The following is a 9829-nucleotide window of genomic DNA, read 5'->3' on the forward strand; positions in this document are numbered from 1 at the left end:
AAAAAAAAAAAAAAAAAAAAAAAAAAAAGAAAAGAAAAGAATAAATGAATTATATTTACTAAGTAAAACAGGGAGAGACAGAATGAATTTTTTGCATACAGAGAAAACATTTGACAAGAGTCAACATAGCAAAACTCTTAATTTAAAAATAGTAGTGTCCAGGTATGGTAGAGCATGCCTGTATTCCCAGGAGGCTGAGTCTGGCAGACTCCCAAGAATTTGAGGCCAGTCTTGTTTACCCGGTGAGCTTAAGGCCAGTATGAGCTACATAGTGAGACCCTGTCTTAAGACAAAAAAGAGAACACACTAACAAAATGATTAAAAAAACTGACAGCTAATATTTTAATTAATATAAGGGACAGCTATAACAGATCTAAATTTGTCTTTATCAGGTAACTTCACAGTCAAGGGATTAAGATGCAGACATTTAGATTGTGCTATAGAACCCTTTAGCCAATTTCAGATCGAACTCCGGTTGTTGTGATTGCCAGGCAGGGACTTACAGCTTTTAGATCTTAAAAGACCTTAAGTACGTAAGTATCTTCACGTATTATAAGAAAACAATTGCACTAATCTTGATTTCAACTTGTTATCCAAGCAAACCACAATATGGTCTACATGCACATTTCCCAAAGGATACATTGAGGGTTTTTTTTTTGGTGGTTCCAGGGATTGGACTCAGGACCTTGTACTTGCCAGGCAACCACTTATTCCACTGAGCTAACTCCCAAACCCCCAAAAAGATAGAGAATGTTGAACATGTTGATGGACCTGTAATGTTTAACCTTGACTACTCTATAAACAGAGAAAATCCTGCCCACTGAATTAGCTCAAAATGAAGTTAATGGTCACTGGACTGTACATCTAGTTTTAAGAAATAAGTTCTAAGACAAAGAAAGTAATAACAAATACACCTCACTTACACCTCTTGGGAAACTCTGCCCAGTTATAAAAATGTGGCCACTTTTCCAAAACAAAAGGCAGAAAAAATAGGTTCATAACTATTTCAACTTTAAAAAGTATCACAATAGAGAGCTAAATTCAGTGTTATTTTATTGCAAAAAGCAAAGAATAAGTGAAGGGTGTGGCTCAGGGAAAAGCCTAGCATGAGGGAGGCTCTGCATTTGATCCTCCGCAACATAAAAGACAAAAAGCAAAGAGACAGAAAAAAAGAACTATATGACTGGTTGTTGCTTTTTTGCATCCTGAAATTCCCTCCTTCTTTGATCATTTTTTAAAAAAGAAAGTTAACTCTGGCCTACAGATACACTATTAATGATTTGGGCAAGATCAAAATAAAAAACCTTAAATTTGAAATCTATCATCTCTAAGTAAGTCTCCTTTGTTCTACATTACTAAGTATATATACCTACTACATTCTTAATTACATGGGCTGGGCATTCTGTTGTCTTTCTTCACCATTATACCCCTGGAGCTCAGGAGAGTCCCTGCAGCACATGACAGGTACTTAATCACTGATTTTAATGAAAGAATGAAACCTCCCAATTTTGAATTAGAGTCACCTCTAACTGATCATGACTAAAACTAACTTCACATCATTTGATTCAGAGCAGAGTGAAAATCTAATATGCACATGGTGTTTAGTTGTGGAACCTTTAGGAAGAGAGTTAGACTAGAAAAGTTTGATAGGATAGAGATACCATACTGGTGGTTTTATCAGTACAGCCCAGAAAAGGAACAAGCATGCTACACAGAGTCCTACTTCGCCAGGCCCTGCACTACCTTGAAAACACCAGCAAAAGGATCTTCCCATGTGGCATTTGTATCCCCCAGATTGTAAATTAAGTAAATCTTTTTTTTTTTTTTTTAAATAAAGCTAACCCCTCTGGTATTTCATTATAATAACATAAAATGGACTAACCTATTGGTATTCCTAGAAGTGTAAGCTGAAAATACACACACACACACACACACACACACACACACAAATATGCACAGGGATATTCATTTCAGTGTTATTTAAATTACTAAATAATTGAAAAGTACCCAAATACCAAACCACAGGTGATTGAATAAACAATGACAGATATCTGCTATGGCATATTTCTGTATTTGTTTAAAAAAAAAAATCATTATTTTCTTCTGGTGTTGGCAGTTGAGCCTAGGACAACTAGGACACTAGCCCCAGATTTTTATATTTTTTATTGATGTAATGTCACACAGAGTAGTTAAGTTCTTAAGTTCAGGCAATGCTTGAACTTGCAATCCTCCTGTCTCAGGCTCCCACACTGCTGGGATAACAGACATGTGCCACTGTGCCCAGTTCCTTACAGAGTAATATAGTATGACTTTCAGAATAAAAAAGGTATATAAAGTATATGAGAGCATATAGTTTTTTACTTCTTAGGTGAAAAACAAGGAAAGCTTAAGAAATGCATGTAAAAGTTAACCAAAAGAAGAAGAGGGAGTATAATCTGGAAAATAATGAGGCTGATTATCTACGGTGGGGGGAGGGGGGCACGCAAGACCAAGGGAAACTTGAGGCCTGGGGATCTAGCTCAACAGCATAAGCACCTGCCTGGTAAGTGCGAAGTCCAGAGTTCAACCTCTGGAAAAGAACGAACGAACGAACGAACGAACGAACGAAAGAAAGGCAGGCAGGCAGGCGGGCAAAGGAAAGAAGGAAGGAAGGAAGGAAGGAAGGAAGGAAGGAAGGAAGGAAGGAAGGAAGGAAGGAACTTGAAAGCATGTTCATGGTTTTCAAATGAAAAAAAGAAAAACAAAAACAGGATGGAAAAAGGAAACGCAAAATTAATTAAAATGCATTATAGTATATTTTGAATGACTGTTAAGCCAAATTATATGTCCATTCAGTATCCAAACAGACCTTTAGTCTTGGTCATGTTGGAGTTATGGCAAAAAAGTCAAGCTTTCATAAATATTAGGTTTATTTACTAAATAAAGTAATTGGTAAAGCAATCCAGAAACTACTGTAGTTCTATGACAGGGCTGAGCAAATGAGTCTGTATTGATGTTAGAAGCCAGGAATTTCATAATAAAAAAAGAATACAATCATAAGAAAGAGAAGAAAATTAAGAATCTAAGGTGTATAAACTAAACTAGGGAATGTGAGAAATGCCTGGATTCAATTATGCTGCAGATATGTGTGCATGCGAGCATATGAATACATGCACAGAACATGTATGCTATGTCTCAGGCAAGCGCCCGGAAACAAAGGCACAGTAGTCTCAAAGAGATTGCTCCAAGCACTCGAGGGAATGGGTGTTGCCTAGAGAAATGGGTGACTGTGCAGATGAGGAACAAAGTGAGCTTATTAGGCAAGAAACTAAGGAGCTATTAAAAAAAAAAAAAAAAAAAAAAAAAAAAAAAAAAGAAGGAACAGGTTGCAAACAAAGAGAAGACATCTTGAAGACAGACCCCCTGATCACTGTGTACCGAGGTAAGCCTAACAAGGAACTGAATCCTTACTGATGGTTAGATAGGTAGCTCATTAATGTCAGGAGGGAAGGCAGAAGGAATGAAAGAGAAGAAGGAAAGAAGGATGGATGGGAAGAAGGAAGGGAGGGAGGGAAGCAAGTATGCTTACAGGGAATGTTGGTGATAAATTAGTAAGGTGTGAGGAAATTGAGCAGTCAGGAAACTCATTTTGCAACTACTACAAAAGATTAGATCGACCAGAATAATGATAGAAATACTAAATAAATGAAATATTTTGTTGACAAGAAACGGAGTATTTTCATGATGTTAAAATATATTCCATTAGTTACAAATGGGAAACAATAGTTACATAGCAGAAATACTGGACGAATGTTGAACAGATGCATAAAAATTACCACTGCTAATGAAGGACAGATGAACATCCTGTCTCCAGTTATGATGCACTTAGGAGATAGCAGGATCTGTGTGCATTTCAGCTAAGAAAGCGTAGCACAGATATAATTATGAGGAAACATCTAAAATCAGGTAAACAAAATAAGTGAGACAAGCTGTTTGGTATCTATAGTACAACAGAAGAAGAGAGCAAGCACACTGAACAAAGAAGAAATGGTAACAGTGAGTAGATCTGGGGGAAAAATAGATACAAGTTCACTCTAACAACCTATGATCTCCAAACAAAAAGACTTAAAAAGAAGTGATGCTTGATCTTTGAAGGGAAACACACACACGCGTGTGCTGATGTAAAAGGACAATTCAAAATAACAAGGAACTGTCACCCTTGAAATCTCATTTTTGCCTCACTAGAAGCAGAACTTCAAAGTTAACATTTTCTCTTTTCTTTTTCTTCCTTTTGCTTTAATGCCTCTTGAGCACCTTGAACACTGCTTGGACCTTAAGTGGCTGCTACATCATTCACGTACCAAAAGAATAAATGAACAGATAAAATGCATCTACTTTCTATTCTCCTTACTTAATAAAGACACGTGTATTGAGCTTTTTCTCATTTATGAATCAAATTTGTTTAGCCTACTAAAAACTTCAAGATGATGATTCCATTATCTTACCCTAAAGCTGCATCTCCCTTTTTATCATTTCTCTCTCCTTTGCCCTCAAAAATAAATAAACCCCATGAATGTACCTTCAACGCCCTAGAACAGCTTGAAGTCACCAATGTGGCGCCATCTCTCTGGTCTTCTATCACCTAACTTCTTATCCTGGTCTGCTCCAGTCCATGTAGAGTGACATCACAACACAGCATTTGTTATTCACATTTTAACATCTTCAAAATTAATTTTCAGGACCCAATGAGTAATTGATGAGTTGTATGAGTAGCACAGATTATAACTGGTTTGTGTTTGGTCTTTTTTTTATCCTCATCCTGATTGGGGTTTAACTGACAATAAAAATTTACTTATTTTTTCATGTACCACTTAATGTTTTGATACACACGAAGTAATTACAAAGCCAGAGAACATACTTATTACTCACGTGGTCACCTGTTGTTCCTTTTTCTGTGACTATCTCTCATTCCCTCACTGTGGTAGTCCCTAGAAGCAGCATTTTATTCTTTGCTTCTAAGAGCTTCATTATTTTATATAAGCAAAGTCATGCAGTGTTTTACTGTATCTGTATTATTTCATTTAGCATGAAATCCTCAAGGTACACCTACATGGTGACAAATCTCAGGACCCATCCCTCTTCTCACTGAGATATATACCTATATACAGTGTTTCACTCATCCATCATTGAATATTAGGTTATTTCTATCATGTGGCTACATGAATAATTCTGCCTGGAATACGGTAGTGCAGACATCTCTTTGGCATCCTGATTTTATTTGGATATATGCCCAGAAATGGAACTGTTAGATAACGTAGGTTCTATTTTTAACGTTGAGCTATTTTCATGCTGCTTTCCATAATGTCTTTATCCAATTATATTGTTAAATGGGGTGCAAGTACGCAAGCATATTCCATCCATTTACAAATGAAGTTCTTTTTTTTTTTCTATTGATTTGCAAGTGTTAACTGTATGTTGTTGTTGCTTTTAACTGTATGTTTTAAATGTGAAATCATGTAGGTGAGTCAGTAGTGATGACCAAGTACACAACGCAGCCACCCTGTTTTGGGGGGTGGTTGTGGGGCAAGACGTCCAGGAGTCACTCTAAAGGACAGTCTGTGTCCAGCGTGACTGGGACTTTTACTGGGGGAAAGGAGTATCGTGATGGGCTTACGTGGGGGCTAAGCATGGCTGTGTATGGGGCTCAGCAACGGGCACTGTGAGCTGGCAAGTGGGTGGATGAGGGGTGTCTCAGTAGAATGGGCATTGTGCCTAGGCTCAGGCCGGGGACTGCAGGACGCAGGAAAACGCTATGATTGTCTCTTTGGCTCTGAAACTCAAGACAGTAGGGGACAATGAATGGACATCAGAGCTAAGAATCCCCAGTTTGAATAGCTAAAATCCTAAATGCTCTAGAATCCAAAGCCTTCAGGAAAATATTCCATTATCAAAAATTTGAGGTAGTTCTGATTCCAAGCATTTTGGATAAAGGATGCTCAAGCTGTAGTTTTTTCTCCTCTTATATGAATTGCCTCTTCACTCTGTACATTAATTCTTTGGCTGTGTGCAAGCTTTTTACTTTGATATACTCCTGTGTAATGTGACTTGGGGGGTCATAAAAAAAAGAGGAACATCAAGATTTGTCTGTTTTATTCTAAAAGCTTTATGGCATCAGGTGAGGTACTTAAAAGTCTTTTGCTTATTTTGAACTGATTTTCATACATGACCTAAAAAACTGGTTCTATTTTAATTTTGCTCATGTAGATGTCCAGGTTTCTTAGCTCCATTTAGCAAAGAGATGATGATGATGAAGACAACAACGACAAAGACGACAACGATGACAATGTTGGAGGCAGGGTCTCAGTACACTGCTGCTATTTTTGCCCTTCAAATAGCTGAGAGTACAGCAAGGATCCTAGTGCTCAGATGCGGAGGAGACGATGAGACTAATTCAATTAATTCAATCACTTGTTGCTATTCTGTTCAAGTGGTTTAATTTATTTTTGATGCAGAATGCGTATTTTTAGGAGTTTAGCCATTTTTCTACGTTATCAACTTTGTTGCCACAGAATTGTGCAGAGTACTCTCATTATCTTTATCTTTATGGGCAGTTGCTTCTTATGGGCAGTTGATCCTAACCTTTATCATTTATAAAGCGTATCTGAATAGAGGAACCAAGGTTGATATTCATTATTTACTGGAGTTAATTTTGAATTACTAATAATTTTGTTTCTCTTTTCTCTTCCTGTCTTGTACAGAGATGCCTCATATGTATCTATCTTATTCAAAAATAACCATAAAAGCTTACAAAACCATACCAATGATACAATGTATGACTCTATTGCTATCCTATTTAATCCACACTTCTGTAAAGTCCTATTCTCTCAATAAGCCATAGTTCCAAACTGTATTCCCCATTAATCTCCCTTTGATCCTAATGTATAAAGACAAGGATCTACTATACACAATGGCTCAAATACAAATATCCAAATCAACTTTACCTGCCTCATACCTCATAATAACACTCAACAACCACAATATCAATCTTATTGAGAACTATACAATTCTTTATAGTGAATTCAAGATTTTTTCAAGGGAAAGCTTTAATAAAATGAATTCTTAGTAAGTAGATACATTCTTGTTCATATTTGTCTACCCAGTCTCTAACCTATTATCACAACTGGTATTTAATGAATGCATTTACCCCTAGTGTAAGAACTCAAAAGAAGAAATAGAAATTGAAAGCAGTAACACAGTTAAATGCAAAGTGAGACTTTAAGGATTGAACAATTTAGAGAGTCTAAGGAGCAAAGTTATTAAATATGGCAGGGGCAAAACCATACATTCATATAAATAAGATGTTTAAGACAATGGTCCTAAGAATCTCCATCAGGTTTTTCAAAATAGCATTTAATGGGTAGAATTCTCACCTTGACTAACTCTATGTACTGATAACTGTAAACGAAGCAACTACACTGAGGATAAAAATGTGTAATACTAAAACCATGCTTGAAATACTCATCATTTTGGTCTTCTAAATGCGTACTGCTCCTACTGTCATATCAATTATTAGTATACTCTCTTTAAAGTAAATTTTCGTGAAAAAAAAGTAATCAAAAAAAAAAAAAAAAAAAAAAAAAAAAAAAAAAAAAAAAAAAAAAAAAGACAAGAAAAAAAGTCATAAGATTGTCCTGCTACAATATTGTATGTGGGAAGCCATTAACTGGTATCCATTTTATAATAGTGTCAGCCATTTTCTTAAGTTTCTATTCCCCTGCTGAGTTAAGTTTCTGCTCCTTCCCCTCTTGCCCATTCCCCGTGAATCACATGCTATGCCCCAGGGGTGGGCCCTTCCTCCGTTGCCTAGATACCTGCTGAAGTCAAGAGCCAGGACTTCCTCATTCCTACACTCCCTATATATACCCAGCACCTCTCCTGAATAAAGCAGATTTGATCAGACTCTCCTGTCTTGTCTCCATTTCTCATGTCTCTTGTCCTTTGTCCCCTCCTCCATTCCCGCTCCTCTCCCAGGTGACCTTCGTTGACTGACCCACTGGATGGGACAATTGTATATGGTCTGACTTCTAAATTTCTGTGTAATACTGAATGTATTTGTTAAGTGAATTAATTACCAGCATTACTACATATTAAAAACTAAAATAAAACACATACATACTTTAATGCTAATAATTCATTTCTAAATATATAAGATTTAAGAGCCCAATTTTGTGTCATATCTCTTTTTTCAACTACAAAATTTCTGTGGTCTTTGAACTTGTATCTGAATCTGGAGTCCAACTGTAATTCAATCTAGAACTCTCTATCATGCCAGTGAGATAGCTCAGCAAACTAAGCACCTGCCTAGGCAAGCACAGGGACAGGGTTTGATCCCTGGCACCACATGCTGCGCCAGCCACTCTCCCAGGTGTGCTGAGTGGGCCACCGAGAGGGGCATAGTGGTGCACACCTATAATGTGCTGGGGAGGCTGAAAACAGGAGGATCACTAGAAATCCAAGCTGCATAGTGAGGTCCTGTATGAAACACATTAAAAAATAAATAAATAAAATCTCTATCTGAACATATCTTTCCTCACTGGGCAGAATTTGTTGTTTGTCTCTTTTACTCATTCCATTTACATCAAGACTCCATATCCTTGTGATTTGAAGTTCTTAAAAAGTGAAAAGAGATTTGATAGAGACACAGTAACTACACTGTTAGACCACAAACCATTAACTACATGTTTTCACCAGGAAGCACTAACAGAAGAAAAATCAAATAACACACATGAGAAAGAAAATAACCTAGACTACAAAATCAAGTTTAGGATCTCTCTCTCTCTCTCTCTCTCTCTCTCTCTCTCTCTCTCTCTCTCTCTCTCACACACACACACACACACACACACAAAGTTAACATATACTGCGCAAATAAGTAACATAAAAATCAAAGTTCTGTAACAAAATATAATCAATTTTTTAGCTGTATTATACTATGTATGTCTATTCTAGCACATAATTGTGAATGTGAGCTATTGAGTGTGCAGCACAATGAACTGCATTAAACAAGCAAAATTGAATAAAACCAATACAAAACCTGTTACATGAGAATCTACTTCAATTTTTATAGCAAAAATTTGATTTGTAATACATGCAATTAAACTCCTAACTGCTAACCTTCTAGGATGATTGGCATCAAACAAAGTGTTATCATCCTCTTCATCATCTTGTTCCAAGGGTGTCAACTCCATGTTTTCTATGTTAGTGTCCAAAACTCCATACCTCCTCGTCTTTCGGTTTCTCCTTCTCATCCTATTAAACAAAACAAAGCAAGGAATTAAAAATTAGCTCAATACGGTATACATAATCCTTAGTTCATACTGTAAATTAGAAATAAATGCCTCTTGTGTTCTAACACAGGATACCCAATGCATAAATTGTTAAACTTCGGCTACTTCGTCAGTCTGCCATCAAGGACTACTTATTCATGAATCAGGTACTTCGCCATGTTTGTGCACCCTCAGTATTTCTCCTGTCTGACTCTTTCGTCTCTGTCATGTCATAGTGTTGCTGACGTAGCTCTTCAGCCTAATCTTAGGCCTCACACCTCTACTGAAGTTTTCCGTTCCAGTCTTTGTCCCAGGTCCTCCATATCTTCTCACTTCTATGATGGATTAAGTGCTTTCCACATCAGTAAGAGTAAGAAATTTGTGTTGGGGGGGCGGGGGGTAAAGGGCAAAAATCTTCATGCTTAACCCAGTCCTAAGGAAACACCAAACTTGGAAAGCAGAACCAGTTTATGTTTTGACACATTGTGAAGTTTGAGAAACATTACATTAGAGAAGTGAAGTTTTTA

The 9829-nt window shown here is 36.9% G+C and overlaps 1 protein-coding gene across 1 annotated transcript in view; it reads right to left on the reverse strand.

The window, feature by feature from the left end:
- The window catches only part of Fam174a (family with sequence similarity 174 member A), a gene marked incomplete at its 5' end in the record, with an annotated part of 47989 nt that overhangs the window by 10759 nt on the left and 27401 nt on the right, over positions 1 to 9829 (reverse strand). Inside the window, one exon of the mRNA XM_023707588.1 lies at positions 9151 to 9285. Coding sequence (XP_023563356.1) covers positions 9151 to 9285 — 135 coding nt within the window. The remainder of the gene's footprint in view (positions 1 to 9150; positions 9286 to 9829) is intronic.

Source organism: Octodon degus, unplaced genomic scaffold (genome assembly GCF_000260255.1).
Source record: "Octodon degus isolate 3935 unplaced genomic scaffold, OctDeg1.0 scaffold00009, whole genome shotgun sequence".
Classification (NCBI taxonomy): Eukaryota; Metazoa; Chordata; class Mammalia; order Rodentia; family Octodontidae; genus Octodon; species Octodon degus.